Source organism: Scaptodrosophila lebanonensis, unplaced genomic scaffold, assembly GCF_003285725.1.
Source record: "Scaptodrosophila lebanonensis strain 11010-0011.00,11010-0021.00 unplaced genomic scaffold, SlebRS2 tig00000001-arrow-pilon, whole genome shotgun sequence".
In the NCBI taxonomy this organism is placed as follows: Eukaryota; Metazoa; Arthropoda; class Insecta; order Diptera; family Drosophilidae; genus Scaptodrosophila; species Scaptodrosophila lebanonensis.
Window position 1 is genome coordinate 7,461,182 of NW_022060529.1, and position 17,019 is coordinate 7,478,200.

General features: G+C 35.1%; 2 protein-coding genes across 9 annotated transcripts; both read left to right on the forward strand.

The window, feature by feature from the left end:
* Positions 1–185: 185 nt before the first annotated feature.
* On the forward strand, positions 186–14,736 carry LOC115628810 (protein shisa-5). Of its 8 annotated transcripts, XM_030525063.1 has the most exons (5): positions 186–448; positions 518–643; positions 13,520–13,637; positions 14,186–14,248; positions 14,317–14,736. In XM_030525063.1, the coding sequence occupies exons 2-5, from the start codon at positions 541–543 to the stop codon at positions 14,465–14,467; spliced, it is 435 nt and encodes a 144-aa protein (XP_030380923.1). In that variant the 5' UTR covers positions 186–448; positions 518–540; the 3' UTR covers positions 14,468–14,736. The 8 variants fall into 8 exon arrangements, with proteins under 8 accessions (XP_030380923.1, XP_030380955.1, XP_030380896.1 ...); XM_030525095.1 differs by lacking the exons at positions 186–448; positions 518–643 and adding an exon at positions 2,534–2,699; XM_030525036.1 differs by lacking the exons at positions 186–448; positions 518–643 and adding an exon at positions 7,981–8,255.
* A 769-nt stretch (positions 14,737–15,505) lies between these two features.
* LOC115634057 (allergen Tab y 5.0101) lies at positions 15,506–16,942 on the forward strand. Its single transcript, XM_030531600.1, has 3 exons — positions 15,506–15,631; positions 15,688–16,082; positions 16,140–16,942. Exons 1-3 carry the CDS (start codon positions 15,506–15,508, stop codon positions 16,417–16,419), a joined length of 801 nt encoding a protein of 266 aa, XP_030387460.1. The 3' UTR covers positions 16,420–16,942.
* Positions 16,943–17,019: the final 77 nt, after the last annotated feature.

A 17,019-nucleotide genomic window follows, 5' to 3' on the forward strand; every position in this document is an offset into this window, starting at 1 on the left:
TACTAATTATTTATCGATATACCGATGACAATACATATTTAGTTTGTTCCTATGTGTTGTTACTTGGTGACAAAGTAACACATGTCGTTATAAAAATAACAGCTGATAAATATCAACCCTGCCTTCCAGCTGCGAATCACAGTACAAGGCAAAACATAGAGGTGTTAAGATAAGGACGCTTAAGATAAGATTAATATTATCGCGTATATACTATTAGAATTTAGTTAAGCGCATTGCCTGACAGTTATCCGTGCGCCCAGATTTGTGTAAATTTGCAATTTTAAGCAACCGTTATTGGCTTTTCATAAAATCAAACGCAGAGCGTTCACCGCAACAAGTGGAAACCCCATAAAATATTAAGGAATTCCAACAATTGCCTTTGTTGTCAACTACGTCAGAGAACGGCAATATCAATAGACCGGAGCGACATCAGAGTTGAGCACAAAACGTAATTGAGAGTGAGGTTATTTGATTTTACTGCAAAAGTTAAATTCGTTTTATTTTTGATTCATTACAGTGGATTCCATTGACGAATTTGCCATGGACTTTTGGAGCATATTCGTTTTCTTCCTACTGACATTCCTCATAATGAGCTGCTGTGGCTATTGCTGCACGAGCAAACGTCGCGGAACCGTTCTCTCAAGTAAGTATACAGACATACGCATGTGTATACCCATTACATATGTAAATATAATCAAACCCCACACTCTGCCCATGACTCATTCGAGACAGGCTGATAACAGCATCTCTATAATTTGCATAAGCAATTTAAATTGATAAATAATCACAAAACACGCATCCGGCTCTAGGCAAGGTCTTATTTACTTTTTCTCCAACTGAATTGCTAGGTGCTATTAGTTAATAACTGTTTATTGTACTCCGTTGATAATTGTTTGTCATCTGGTGTCAACGAATTGTTGTTCATTGCCCTTTCGATACGTTTGTTTAGATTTGTGGTACCATTGCACTTGATTTTGCGGTAACTGGTGCGGTCGACTTTCAATTAAATATTATTTTTATAGATATTTTATCAAACAGCCTGTGACTAATACTCATGTCGTAATTAACGCGTGTGTGTTTCTTATCATTGTCACATTGGATGACACTTGTCTGGTATTTTTTGGCTGCTCAACTCAATAAAGTAGATAACAAATTTAAATATGTGTATGTGCATGTTATAGATAAATCAAACTAGACTCTACAATTTTAACGTTATTCAGTCCAACTTTTCGATTCATCGTTAAATAACGTGAAATAAGGCCCGAGTTTAGGTGCTGACACGATCATTTCCTTACAAAATGTATTTATACGTTGACATATGGTGTCCTATACTAGTTGTCGTGGTTGCCTTTATTATTATATTTGCTATATTCTTGCGGCGCGCGCAACTGAGGCGCATGCATAGAGCTACAGTGGTTACCAATGGTGAGAAAAAAGTTGAATTAGATGCCGGAAATTTGAAAAATAAAATAAAAGAAAATCTAATCGCGTTTGTATATGTTCAAGTGTCACACATTGAGTATTTAAAAAACAATAAAAATTGACAAGAAATTAAAATAATTTGGCACAAATGACAGGTTTAGTTTTATCTACAAACAAACTGTGGTCGACCGCTTTGACGTCAAATATCAGCCTTTTGGAGCGTGCATGTGCCCGTCCTATTCGTACGATATGCTGAAAGAAAAACAATGTTGCATAGCCCGAAAAATATAAATTAAATGTGTATATATTTGTATACACATATTAATATTTGTTGTCCCTTAAGACAAAAGTATTTATCGGCTTTAAGTCAGAGATAGAGTGGCTTCTGTTTAATAGCTGACCCATCCACGGCTCATCAGATCCGAAATACGAGTACACACCCTCCTGGAAATTTATGTACGTTTATAAGTAAAATGATATTTCTGACGTCAATAGACGTTTTGTTATGGATCCACTCCAAGCAAGATTATCAGACTCGATACCAGTCTGCACATATTGTAGAATTCCCCTCGGGCCTCAAGCGAATAATTTCAACCTAAATAAATTACCATTGTTTTCACATTCATTGACGCAATAGTCCATTATAAATTATGCCACTTAATGTGGCAGATTTTGTACTTCTTTATTGGTATACATGCGTAGTAAATGTTTCGCCCTTGCAATTCCTATTAGTGTGTAGTAAGCTTGATCATATTGAGCGCTGATATCATATAAGTACGTACATATGTATACACATATAGCCGTTTTGCACACAAAAATGATACCAATATTCGTTGTACTGGCTTATCTTATCTCTTTATATTTGTGATTGTCTAAACACGCTTTTCCTAAAGCGTTTTTATTTGGTCTAAATACGTTCTTCAAACATTTCAAAAGCCCAAAACCTTCATGTGCGAGCCTTATTAAAAGTTGGGCATTCACAGAATGAGCTTCGCGTAGTACAAGTCTAAAAAATCTGCAAATTCCAAAGTGATTAAAAAACTTTAGTTTATAAATGTAACGCAGAGATTCTAATAGTTCTATAAATTATTTATTAAATAAATTTAACTTGAGAGCATTAAACAAAATGCCACACCAAGCCGGCGACAAGGACTTGACAATATCAACCATTATATTGTGTGTCATATTCGTAATTGTGCTTTGTGGAATACTTACCATCGTTATAAGAACCAAAATCAGGAAGCGCAAGGAGCAACACGATGGAGTGTTCGACCAGAGTTAGTATGGTTCCATCCCTCAAAAAAGACTCAACGATATCATGACCGTTCCACGAATTTAAGATTATGGTGAAATAGTAGCTAAATGAGTATTATATATCCAGACCTTTGAACCTTGTATTGTTATAAATAATTAAATATTGAAAAACTTCATTTTTTAATGCGGGTGCAGGGTATTTAAATGTGGAAAAGCATTGGATGCATATTGATGCAACTACCACGTTATTATCGTTCTAATACTACCAATGCAAAACTTTTTTCAATAAATATATATATATAAATATATAATATTGGTCCGCAAAACGGGAAAAATGTTCGCTTCCAGAACGGTCATAAATTTTAATGTGAACGTAAACAAGAGAGAACGCTACAGAGCAAGACCGACAGTGTAATAACCTGTACCCAGGTAAACTTCCGTCACTGAGTTATATGCGCCCATAGCAGCAGCAAAAAGAGGAAGAAGAAGGGCGAACTTGTTGCTGCAGTTTGGGGGGGTTGTACTGGCGAGAATTTGTTTTGCTAAGAACTTTATTTAGAATTGAGCGAATTGAATAAAATTTTGAACAACAGTAGACAATTAAATATAAAAAATATGTGTGCAAAGTTTGGTTTAGGTAGCATTTGAAATGTGGACGCTATTGACGAAATTCTGTAGCGGGGGAAGGGGGGGAAAATTAAAAAAAATAAAATAAACTCGTCCTTACTCGGACCTAGGAGAATCTGGATGCCAACTTCGGTTATTCTAGCTTATTTATAGTTTCTGAGATCCTCGCGTTCATCCAGACGGACGGACGGACATGTCTAGATCGATTTCTCTCGTCATGCTGATCAAGAATATATATACTTTATGGGGTCGGAGATGCTTCCTTCTGTATGTTACATACTTTGTACAAACCTAATATACCCTTTTTACCCTACGGGTACAGGGTATAAAAAGGGGAATATCTTATAAATCATTGATTTTTTTCCTAAAACCAATTTTCTTAGAACCTTTGATACCAATTTGTTCAGTTGCAATACCTACAAAATGTTTAGATAAAAACATTGCGCCATTAGTACCAATAATTCAGCCCTCTAGTTCACAAAAATGCATTGAAAGTTGGGGTAGTCCGAGAAATACCCGATCTAACAACGAATTCACAAAAATTGGGGATAAATTTTCTTATTTCTCTACATAGTCCCCTTTTACCTCGATACTCCTTTCCCAGCAATGTTCAATAGTTTCGGTCTCAGGTGTGAATTGACAGACCTTTGAATATGCATGATGATTATTATAATTATTATAGTTCTTCCAATTAAATATAATGGTGACTCAAGTCAGATGCTAGCTTTAATTTTTATACCCTGTACCCCAAGGGTATATTAGTTTTGTGCGAGTGTACATGTAACAGGAGGCGTGGCAGACCCTACAAAGTATATATATTCTTGATCAAGATGACAAGCCGAGTCGATATAGCCATGTCCGTCTGTCTGTCTGTATGAATGCAAGGATCTCTGAAAGTACAAGTATAAGAGCTAGAATAACCAAACTTGGTATCCAGATTCTCCTACGCACGAGAAAGGGAAAGTTTGTTAATTTTTCCCGATGCACCCCCCCACTTCCCCGCTATTCGCGATTTTCTATAACTCCCGTTATTCTTGGAATTTTAAACTAAAATTTGGTAGTCACATCCAGTTAAAGATTATATATTTATTATGATAGGTTGATTAGAAAGAAAGTTATAGCCTGTATTTGTTGCTGCTTTGGCATAATTAATTCTTCTTATTGTTTGAATATAGAATTTTGAATTTGAAAAATATATGTTCATCACTAAACTGAAATGTCTAGATATGAACTTTTCCATATAGTTTTGCCTGACTAAGAAAAAAAAATGTAGTTATGTTTTGATATCGTTTGTCACTTGCTTTCGGTTTGTAGCCCCGTTTTCTTCAGTTGTTAAGTTACCATTGTCGCGGTGCAATGTGTTGATAAAATTATCGGGAGTCCGACAGTGCTTTCAACTTATTGCTATGGACTTGTCATCTATATACGTACTGCTGGGTCTCTTTTGCCTAATGATGCTCCTAATTGTTTTGATTCACTGTCGGTTCTCGTTTATTGAACTGCGTAATAATATAATAGGTTGGTAGAAATGTGAGCGCATTTTAGATTTATACAAGTATTCAAATACTAGTTCCAAAATATTACTTTCGTTAATTGCCACAAAAAGTTATCAAAACCGCATACAAACAAATTCGTTTTAAAATAATTCAATTACTAATACATATTTTTATTAAAGTTAAAGGTATGTGTATGTGCGGAAAAAATAAAACTGAAGCTCGAATAAACAGATTTTAAAGAATTACAATTAGAATAACCGATTACAATTATATTCAAATAGAAGTAGATGAATATATAACAAACAAATAATATATGTTTATGTTACGGCCACAATTGTTTTAAAATATTTAAAAACGTGTGAGTCATAAAGAGTGAACACAATAATATAACCCTTCTAATCCATTTTAATAAACGATTGCATGAAGTATTTCGAAGTTATTCGTTAACTTACCTTTCAATTATTTACATCAATAAGTTTTAAGGTTGATAGGGCAGGGATCGCCATAAATATATATATATATATGCATATATATTATAGCATATACTTTATGTATAGTGCTCCATTTATTGGGATGTTTTTTTTCTGTGTTCCAATTTTAAAATTGTGAACTTAAACAACGAATAAATAAAAGTAACTCAAAATTGCCACAACACTCATAGATAAAAAGGTACTTCAATATGGAATTGTTGTTTTATTTCAACATTCAATAGTTGATAGCATATTCGAAAACACAAAAGTTGGCAGCAAGGGTGCTCGGTTTTCCTTTTCTTCTTCTTAGAAATAGGTGGCCAGCACAATAAGGTCTGTCCTTCGGTATACTATTTCTAGGAATGCCAAGAAAGCAAAATGCTTGGCAGCAGCTGTTTTTGATTTTGCATTTATATAGTATAGTTATTGATGTTGCTGTTGACTTTTTATCAGACAATCTGGCATGTCGTGGAATGAAATAACTTGCAGCTGTTTTCCTACCTTGGCGCCTTTTTCCTAAGCCCTGAGGCACTTGTTGCCAGTGTTGAGGCCATGGCCGGTGCTTCTTCATTTCATTTGTTGCATTTGCGCCTTTGTGTTCCAAGTGGACCCGTCAAAGTGCAACCCAATGGACTTACTCGCATTTGTACCACTAATTGCATTGATTTTAATTGCCAGTTTTGTTATTTTCACAATATTGCTAATGCGTTGGTGTTTTAAGCTGCAGGCATGTGTTAAGCTTTTTCGCAATACAAGTGAGTGAAAGAGTCGCCAAGAGTTATGATTTGGATACCTGTTTTCAAAATATGAACACAACTAAGTAAGCGGTGTACTTTTCTTCTTTTTTTTAAGCCTTCAAATAAAGGTACGATACGTTAATATCACCTAACACAGAAAAATTTAGTTGTTTACATTGGAAAGAAAAAGCTCAACACGTCATAATTGAATAATTGAATGGATTGGGAGAGGGTTTTTTTCGGTCAAAAACTCTCATCAAAGAGGGAGACCCAATTCTAATTATTAGCGGATGATTTCAGAAACAAGGTGAATCTCCAAGCCCGTTGAGGTAAATTTAGTCAGAACGACTAGCTTTGTCCCAACCCACAGCCACTTGTGGTTAGAGATTTCGCTACAGATGGTGAAACAGAAGCTTTGTTAAAGCAAATAAAATGAGAGGGGAGAATAGAGTTATGTTTATAATCGGAGAACAAACCCTGAAAATGATTTTGGAAAACGGTTTTGGGTTATTCCCTAGTCGGCCTGCAGGAAAGCATTCTGCTTAGTTGGTCAGATAATGAATTTTCTATATATCACGCAAGGAAAGGTACGACTGTCAATCTAAAAAAAAATAATGCGTTCGATCACGTTACTCATGAATAAACATATTTGGTGGCCAGAACCTCAAACTGTCCAAGATTTGCGTTTTGGTCCGAAGTGAACAGTTCGGGGCATATGTAAAAATTTGGGCTCCAACATACGCTCAGTTGGAGACTGAAATTTATATTTTCTAAGTAGTCTTACTCCAGAGTCAATCTAAGTCGCTTGATTTTTTCTCAACCGGCAAAGCTGACAAATTTATATCTCACGCTAGTTATAATACCAATGGAACAAAACCATTCAAAACCGTCGGTGATTTTTATGGGCTTAGTAAAAACTTTAAGCAGTATTTCGATCAGTGCCCAATAAACAGCTGATCAACAGCATTGAGTCACAATCAAGTTCACAACATTTTTAAGCACTCAAATATTTTAGGATTAATACGATAATATGAAAAAAGCCCAGACCACAACAACTATTCAGAATCGTTACACAGCAGAGCGGTAATAAAACAAATGTGAGAGAGCGAAACCAAAAACAAAATATTTATGTGCGCGATTCAATATAATAGTGCACCAGTACACATACACACACACACCACACACACACATACAACATAAATAAACAATAGGCAGTGCACAGAAGCCGGTACCGGCCATGAAGAAAAATTGTGGATTGAAGAAAACATGATATGAAAACAATACAAAATTGAATAAATTGTGGATAAACAACAAGTAGAGAAGCTAAAGTCGGGTGTCCCGACTTTGAAATACTCTGCACATATGTTTCGAATAATTATAGAAATTGAAAAAATTAAGAAAATAACAAAAAATTTCGGTATTCAAACTCATGGAAATTCAAAAAAAAAAAAAACACATTTTCTGCGTATTCGTATAAGGTATCTTGGACTAACATTTGATGTCCCTAAGTCTTATGGTCTCCGAGATATAGGTGTTTATACGAACGCTGTTACGGAAAAACCCCATTATCGGGGAAGTGGGGGAAAATCAAAAATTAAAACAAAATCGTATAGCGTACGGACGGACGGACAGACAGACAGACATAGATCGACTCGTCTTGTCATGCTGATCAAGAATATATATACTTTGTGGGGTCTGCCACGCCTTTTTCTGCGTGTTACATTTTTTACCTCCCGCAAGCGTACATTTCATGTACAGAGTATACAAATTCGCGTTCCCCACATGTCTAGAGATCTCTATCTTTTGCTTGACGTCATAACGCCAACATTCTCTCTTTGCATGACTCATACTCGTACAAATAAGTGAAGTGGCTTAATACTTATTTGAAAAACCAGCAAAGATTCTGCAGTGATTGTCAAGACTTTTGAGCATACAGACGCGTTATCGCAGCTATTATATTAAGTAAACACGTGAATTTTATAATTATATCACAATGTGGAACTCAGACGAGGAGTTCTTTCTTAATCACGATAAATACCCTCGATTGGATAACTTCGATAAACATTTTAAGGATTTCGACAAACATTTTGAGGATTTTGACGAACATTTTGAAGACTCCAAAAAAGAATATGAAATCGTTCGTCGCGCTGTAACAGTTTTTATTATTATCGTGGCGATCCTCATCATTTTATCTTGTATATATAACTGCTGCCGTCGTTGTAATCAATCCTCCACGAATTCTAATCAAAGTAAGCAAACAAAAACCCGTAACCGTAACTAAGCAGAACCATGAAGATGTCCGAAAAAATTGTGAAAAAGTGCAGTAAATTAATTTGAGTGATTTACTTTTACAAGAAAATTTGTGATGACATTAATTATTCGACAGTCAATCTTGTGACTTTGTTTCATTTTAGACTTTTGTCGCTGGCATCTTCCTTAGATAGTCTGAGCGATTTGCTAAGTTAAACAGCGGACTATCTACCTGAGATAATGATAAAAGGTCTCATGTCTCAACCATTTCGCAAAAGCTCCAAATCTGAGTTTACTTAACAATCCCCCTTACCCCACTTACTGCGATTGCAATATTTTATTTTTACGGGAACTGGATAATCGGGTTTATTAAAAAAAGGGGGAAGTTTCTCACAACGCAGCAAGTTTTAGGGACTACTTGACAGTTCTAAGCCAATATTTGCACTCATTACCTAAAAATGCAGAATTCAAATACGGAGCCATTTAATTTTGACGATAAATATTCTAAGCTATGAAGACGACTTCGACGATTTTGAATCTTGAAGACATTTAACGCGCATCAGCAATCATTCAACTCGCTCCATTAACAGCTTCTCCTGGCTTTGTATTTGGAATATTTGTTCTTGGTTTTATGGAAAATGTTGACAGTCTAACTTGGATTCTGATCAAAGTTTCGAAATAACCCATTCTATCCTATTCATTTCATTCTTTATTTGGGAGCTTTTTTTGCTCTTACGGCAGATCCGGGTAAAAAAAAATCACTTAAAAATTGTTTTTTTTTTCTTTTCTTTTTAAATTTTTTTGTAAAATGTTTATAAAATGTGACAGGCGAATATGAAAGTATTTTGGTTGCAAAATAATTAAACTTCCAGAATGAAATACACTGATTTTAATAAACGTATTAAAATGCTTATTAAGTTATAAGTTGGACAAAGTCGAGCACATCGGTAGAAAAATGCAAGTTGTTATATTGTGGCGTTTCTATTTTTTTTTTTTTTTTTTTTGATGAATCATACTATGTGGCTGTTTACGTACATACATATACATATACATATAAGCTGAACAGAGTTGCGTACTAATGGAATGGAATTAAATAAGCCTGTACTGCATTTGGTATTTCACTATTAGCATGTCTCTTAAACTCAATATACTCGTATGAACATTCATAAAATGAGATCCGGTTTATGGCATTTGATAAGTGCGCCTTTTGGTCGGGGAAAATACGTCTCTAAGCGCAACGCTTAATGAAATTCTTAGCATCGGGCCATACGCTTTTGGATTTGCCCAAGCATACTTGTATATTCATATATTTTAGATTTATCAACTTTCTTTGGGTTTCGTTGCTAAAGCAATAATCATTTGTGTTTGTGATATTCAGTGAGGTGGATGTTAGTTACAAAACTTTAACATCAATTTAAAACTTACAACTAATGAAAAACATACATGATCTTAGGATTGCATATGGCATTCTTATTATAATATTTGTGCTACTCAGATGTTTATGTATGAAGTGTCGGCATCGCAGGGATGAAGTAAATAATGAATGTTAGTATTAATGTATTAATGCTCGTATGATTAGTGTTATCAATTAAATATTCAGTTATGAATGCAATTTGTCAAATGTCGCTACCTAATTAATAACGACGAGCTGTGGTGCTTTCCAAAATTAAAACATGTATTCGACGTTCAGGCCATACTCGATTCGATTCACGTAGATAATGAACGCGTCAATATTTGAATTTACTTTCTGGGACCATATCGCTGTGAAGATGCATCTCAATTGGCAATTTATTGCCATTGAGGTTGTCAGCTTAGTATTTTTAATTGTGCTTGTGGTAGCTTATGCGAATACGGTTATAAAAAATGACCGCGGACTACCAATGATTATTGAAAGTCGAAATTTTTGAAAACTACTTGTATTTCTGTTATTTACTCTGTTAACACTTGAGAATTAATAATTTGTTGGCATCCGATATCAATATGCTATAAAAATACTCTGTCGGTCAGAGCTTAAAATGTTGTATCACTATTCAGTTTTGTAACTTATGGAATAGCAACTTCAAAAACAATGGATTACTTTAATTCCTGCACAACGAATAATAAATAAGTTAAATTCGTGTGCCACGACTTTGAAAAACTCTGTATTTATGTGCAATATTTGGAATTTTAAATAAAATAAAGAAATTGAGGAAAACAAACAAATAATCTGTACCTAGTATGTCTACAACTATTGAATTCATAAATTCCAAGAATTTCTATTGCAAAGCACTAGTAGCGGGGGAGTGTGGGAAAGGAGGAAAATTCTGAAATACAGTTGTTCTGTGGTGTCTCTAGCTCTTATAGTCTTTGAGATTTAGGTGTTTATATGGATAGACAGACAGAAAGGGCTAAATCAACTCGTCTTGCCATGTGATCAAGAATGTATATAATTTGTCATTTGTTATAATATTAATCATTTTCACCAAGAATTAGAAATCTTTCTAATTAGGAGCTCCAGATAATAACTTTCTTACTATGTTCTTCCACCCACCTTATCGCCTTTACCTATAAAGAGTACAGTTGGCTCTCTCGCTCTCTGGCACATACATTCATTGACGTTTTTGTGATAGGTATAGTTTTTATACCTTTTTATTATTCTTATCCGACCAATCCGACAGCGCACGTTTCTATGTCAGTTGGCGATTTGGTTTTGTTAAGCAAAGCTGCGAAAGTGATCGAATTGTAAAATCTTCAATCTTCAAAATGCCTGCAGGGTTTGGCCTTTTTCTAGCCATGACTATTTTTGGCTTCGTTTTTCTGTTCTTAATTTTCCTAAGTTGCTTGTGCCATGCAAAGAAACGGAGCCATGCGGCTAGTATTTCAAATGGTTAGTACGTGAGTAAAAAACAGAATGAAAAACAACAAGTGTTCGGTCCAGACATCATTTTCTGACTTTTTTTTTTTTTTGTATATATATATATATATATATATATATATATATATATATATATATATATATATATATATATATATATATATATATATATATATATATATATATATATATATATATATATATATATATATATATATATATATATATATATATATATATATAAAATATTGTTAAAATCGTGGTCGGCATTTAGCCTGCATTATAATTTATTCCTATCTAATGTTAAAAACAAATTTCTTTAATATACCTTCTGGGTTTGGTTTTTTTTTTGTTAATGCGTCAGTTAATAATCATAATTATAATCAAAAATACTGAGCGTAAATGTTAGGTTCAGATAATACAGATAATAAATTTCTGCCTACTGGCTCCTGCTTTATCTGATTTACCTGTTAATAGTACAGTTGGGAGCTGCTCCCAAACTTGTGGCCACACATACTTACATACATGCTTGTGTGCTAGTTACGGTACTTCACACTGCGAATGATTCATTCCCGTCTAATCAATCCGACAGCACGTTTTTTGTATTACTATATTAATGTTTATATTATTTTTGCCAGTCAGCGATTTGGTTTCATTACACACAGTTGCAAAAGTGATCGGCATTTAGCATACATAATAATTACTATACTTCTTATATTCAAATACCTATAACATGGCTCCTGGGTTTGGTGTTTTTGTAGCCATAACTGTTACCGGCTTCTTTTCAATGTTCTTAATTTTCTGCTGTTGTTTGTGGTTTGTAAAGAGACAAAGTCGTGCCGCTACTTTTTCAAATGGTTAGTGCGTGAGTAAATAAACAGAATTTAAAACAAAAACACAGAGTGTAGAGTAAGTGTAAGTTGGCTTTAAAGAAAAGCCAATGGAACAAACTCAAAGAAACATAATTATTGAAATTCTCCACTTAATTTTTCCGTTTCTGCAAATCGCTTGTGATGAGAATAAAAGACACCAATTAGTCGAAGCGGACAGAAAGTGTTGTCGATTATTAATGTAATGTGACAATTAATATAGCACATTACACATATTTTTGGTCAGACGTCATCGGTTCGGTGATATTTCTTATTATTTGTATGGTAAATCATCTGCAGAATATGCGTATTCTCAGTTGGTTTAGTAACATTCTGGTTGTGGCATCGTCTGTGCGTGAAATGGATAGCAACTTTACTCAGGACGCGTTTACAGAAACCAATGTGACATACGTGTATCCTCAGGAACATATTCACGGGTGGTCACCTCACCAAAATATTTATATTGTTGTGTTTAAAATATTGATTAAAGTCGCTCTAATTGTTAGTATTTGTCTTGGGATTATGAAGCGTCGTCAGCGTAAAGTTAAATCACTTGATGAGAAACGTAAGCTTAACATTTTGGAAAAACTTTAAATTAATTTGCAAGTTTAGAAGTGCAAAAAAAGTTGGCCAGAAAGGGTTAACTGATTAGTGTAGTGCCTATCTTAATGGTCATTCAGCTGATAATGGAATCTTTTTCGGTTACTATCGCTTAAGTGCACAATTGCTGCAATTTCACCATAGTTACTCATTTAGTCTCCTCTTGTGTGCCACGCTATGCACTTGATGGCAAGATTTAAGTATGGATGGTGAACTAATTTGGATACTCTTCCTAACACTTGCTGTATTTGGGGCAACATCAGTGGCTGTGTTTTTAACGCGTGGACGCAGGAAGGCCACAAAGTCCGATGGTAAAGCTAAAAACGGATTAAAATGACCTCAAACTTAAGGTTTACGCCGGAGTTACCTACACATCGGTTGCCTAAAATTACAAATCTTAAAATGTTGGCACCTATTTACTCGTACAAAGTGTTTATAAACCAATGTATATATAGATACAATACAAATATGCAAAAGTACATACATGTGTGCCAATGATTATTATCATTGCCATGTATTGGGTGACAACAATGCCTTCTTATCTTCCGACCGTGGATATTTATATACACATTGGCTATAAACACTTATCAGTACGCTTTTTCACTTGATTAGGCCTCGTTAAGTGCTGGCGATTTTGAAGTGTGTTCGCAGTTCATTTCGACAATCCAACGTAGATACATATTGAGACAGATGACGGGATTCATTATTGCGCTATCCATTGCCCTAACTATATTCGTAATAACTTCAATTGTTGTGTGCATTAAACGCAAACAGAAGGCCAGAAGAAATGTGGGCTATACCATCAGCGAAGGCAATGGTAAAGTCTGATAATTATTGGGCAAATATCTTTGTTTGTTTCTTTAATTGCCATGAGTCATACTCCATTATCTTGCAGTCTTGAGCATATCATTCATAAACTATGTGTTTTATAATTTTGCAGCACCCGTTGTGGTAACCTCAGCGACACACACTGCCCCCAGCGGCTATGTCACTCAGCTGCCGCCGCCAGGATATCAGGCCAATGTCTACGCAGCGCCATATCCAGTTCAAACAACGGGGTAAGTTCTTTAAAGTACATATAGTATGAACATTTCAGATGATTGAATTAAAGAATGCATTACGTTTTTCGATTGGTGTAGCCGAAAGCTTACTGAGTATACTAGAGAGGGAAAGAGATTAATCGTCACTTTAGGGTATTCAAGAGTTGGGCTGGTACGACTCATTCATTTCAAATCAAATGGATTTATTGCTAAACATTTTCTCATTCGAGTAATTAACGGATATTCTGATGAAAATGAGCAACTAATATCCGCTGTTAATAGCAATATTGATCTGATATCAGCCTTTTCCAACTTGGTTTTTGTGTTTTTATTGTTTTCTTGTTTTTTCAGAATAAATGATTTATTTTTTATTGTTTCCTAAGTCAATAATCTCCCCTTCCAAGAAATCGATCCATAAATTCAATTGTAAATCAATTATACGGGTATTTTTTTTTAAATTTATTTTCGGTAGCTTAGAACAGTTTTATATAGCAGTATATAGTAATTACATTTTCTCAATACTTGTAAATATTTTAAATAAACATTTATTTTTTTCCGTTCTGCAGCAATGTTACCGTGCAAATGCCAATGCCACAGTCTATGCCAGGCGCTCAGCCACCAATGGCAGGGTATGTTATTGAATATCATTTACTGATTTACGATGAATACTAAAATTGATAATCGGTCTTCCTTACAGAATGCAAACTCATGGCGTTGCCTATCCTATGCCACAGCCGGGAGCTGGAGTTGCTAACATGAATCCACCTCCTTATGACATGGCCGTGTCTGGCGGACCACAGGGGGGCTATGAGAAGCAGTCACCTTATAACCCCACTTACCCACACTAACTTCGAAGCAACGAGAAAATTATCTTCTAACTACAAATCACAAATAAAATAGAAGCAAATATTTTCTTAATTCGTCGTTTATAAAAGCTTTAGATCGTTTCGAGAAGCATAATTTCTATATGCATTACACTCCGCTAAAATTTGATGTTTGTAAATGTTTAAAATCATGCGCAATCTTGCGCGCTTAAGTAATTTTGCCTTAAAATATATTTCTTGAAATGTAAATATTCCATTGCTATCATTTGATAAAAGCACAACGCGCCATTGAAGTATCTACGTGATTTCATTTTTAAGCGATCATCATATGTGATGTATTCTAAGTTATATACTTTATTTATATTTTCATGTATAAAAAAAAAACGAAGCCAAAACAAAAACAATTTTTAAATAAAAATTTGTTGCCTTTACCACAACAAAAACTCTAATATTAAATCTATTTGTCTACTTATGTCCCAAAAGGTTATTAAGGTTAAGATTTCACTTTTGTTTATAGTAATAGAAACAACCATCATGAAATTTTGTATCTGGTACTGCTAAGTATTTCTAAATTTGAGTTGCACTTTGCCTGAAAATGTCATATCTTTCGACATCATGTATTGAATATGATGGAAACTCAAATTTTTTTAATAAAATATAGACTACTAGCCCCAATTGTATAGTCACATAGTTATTCATTGTTCAATACATAAGTACTTTTGTTGAAAAAGAAGAAAAAACCAGATAAATATCCGACTTAACAGAATTATATGAAAAGCTAATACTTACTCAAAGTTATAGCTTATATCGACAGGGAATATCTGGCTTTCAGCAGAAAATACGAAGATTCAAAGTCTTGAAAAGTTGATACTTGAAACAGATGTGTTCCTTATAAACCTCAAGAAAATAAAAAGGGTTGCTTTTTTCAACAACCCAGCGATAGCATATTAATTGCGATTTTAAGGTGTTCACCGAAACTGAGCTAAATTGTTATAATAGAGGGGGAACAGGCTTGATGGTAAGCCTAATAGGCGATCAGTTGACGAAACGCTGATTGGAAAAATGTTCGCTAGGACGCTGATAGTCTGTTCAATATTGATGAGCATTATGATGGTTAGAACGACTGATTACTGCCGCATCGGGCTGTGCTCTGGAAAGATTAAGCATATTGGCTGCATGAACTTTGGGGTAAGTAACAACGACGTAATTTTTCGATGATAAGTAATTTTCCAAGGCTTCGCCAGGACTTTGACGAGAGCTGCGGGGAGAGTCCAGTAATGCTGAAGTTTACCAGCCAAATGCGCGGCCAAGTGTTATCCACATTGAACACGTTTCGTAATGCCATCGCCCTGGGTCGTTTTAATTCGTATAAGCCCGCAGCATCAATGGCAACGTTACGCTGGAACGAAGAGCTGGCCGGGTTGGCAAAGTTTGCATTGCGCCGTTGCGAAAATTTGGAGGAGTATTGTGCCAATACGTACGACTTCAAGTATGTCTCGTACATTTACGGAAGCACCAACTGGTTGCACCATGAGAAACCCTTGCGTGGTTTACTGGAGTGGCTGCTAACTTATTGGATCAACGATTACAAGAATTGCTCCAGGAACCACATTAATGGAAATCTACCGCCCAAGGATAGGTGAGTACGTTTATTCTGCCCCGCACAACCAATGGTCCCATCCTTAACCCTTAACAGTCATTGCAAAGGCTATTTTACGCAACTTGTCCAGGATCAGGCGGCTCACGTGGGCTGTGCGCTCATGCGGCGAAAAGGACCTACGGGTCTCCTGCAGTATAGCTTACTTTGCCAGTTCTCACGCGGCAAGGTCGCCAACGAGCCGGTCTACCTGGAGAGCTCTAGAGCCGGATCCCATTGCTATGCGGGCGTACACTCCGTATACCATGGGCTGTGTGCTCCGGAAGAGCACATAAACGCTAACCTGCTGCATTCAGAGAAAAAAGAGAAGCGATTTTGATTTGACACGCCGCGCAGTGTTTCAGGGTGGACTTTTTTAAATTTTATAATTAACTTTTTTAACTTTTACGAATATTCTTAATGCAAATGCTGCCTTTTGAAGGCAATTTTTTTGATGCTGCCTAGGACAGAAATTAAATTAATACGCTACTTAATTACTTAACTAAGAAAAAGAAAAACCATACACATAAGTTGTAATAATATCACAAAATATTAAAAAAAAAGAATTAGAACATCGCGGTGGCTCTTTGGAGGGGCATTACAAATAATTAAAACACACACAACTTATTTGAAAATAATTGTTAGAGGGATAAAGTGTATTGTTCCTTGTTGAAGAACCCAACGATTAACAAAGCTGAGTGGGTTATTATTGTTGCATAAATAATTAAAGTAGTGTGAAGATCAAAGCTTAATCTCAATTCATGTGAAGCAACTACAATAAATGAGTAACAGACCAAGCTATCTAACTACCTTAAGTGAAAAATATATTCTTGTAAATACATTTCTTAATTCTACACAATAAATAATCTGTAATGTGTGGCGGTATGACGAATTGGAATCTACGACTGTTCCGTCTATTATCGTCTATTATTTTCGTGGC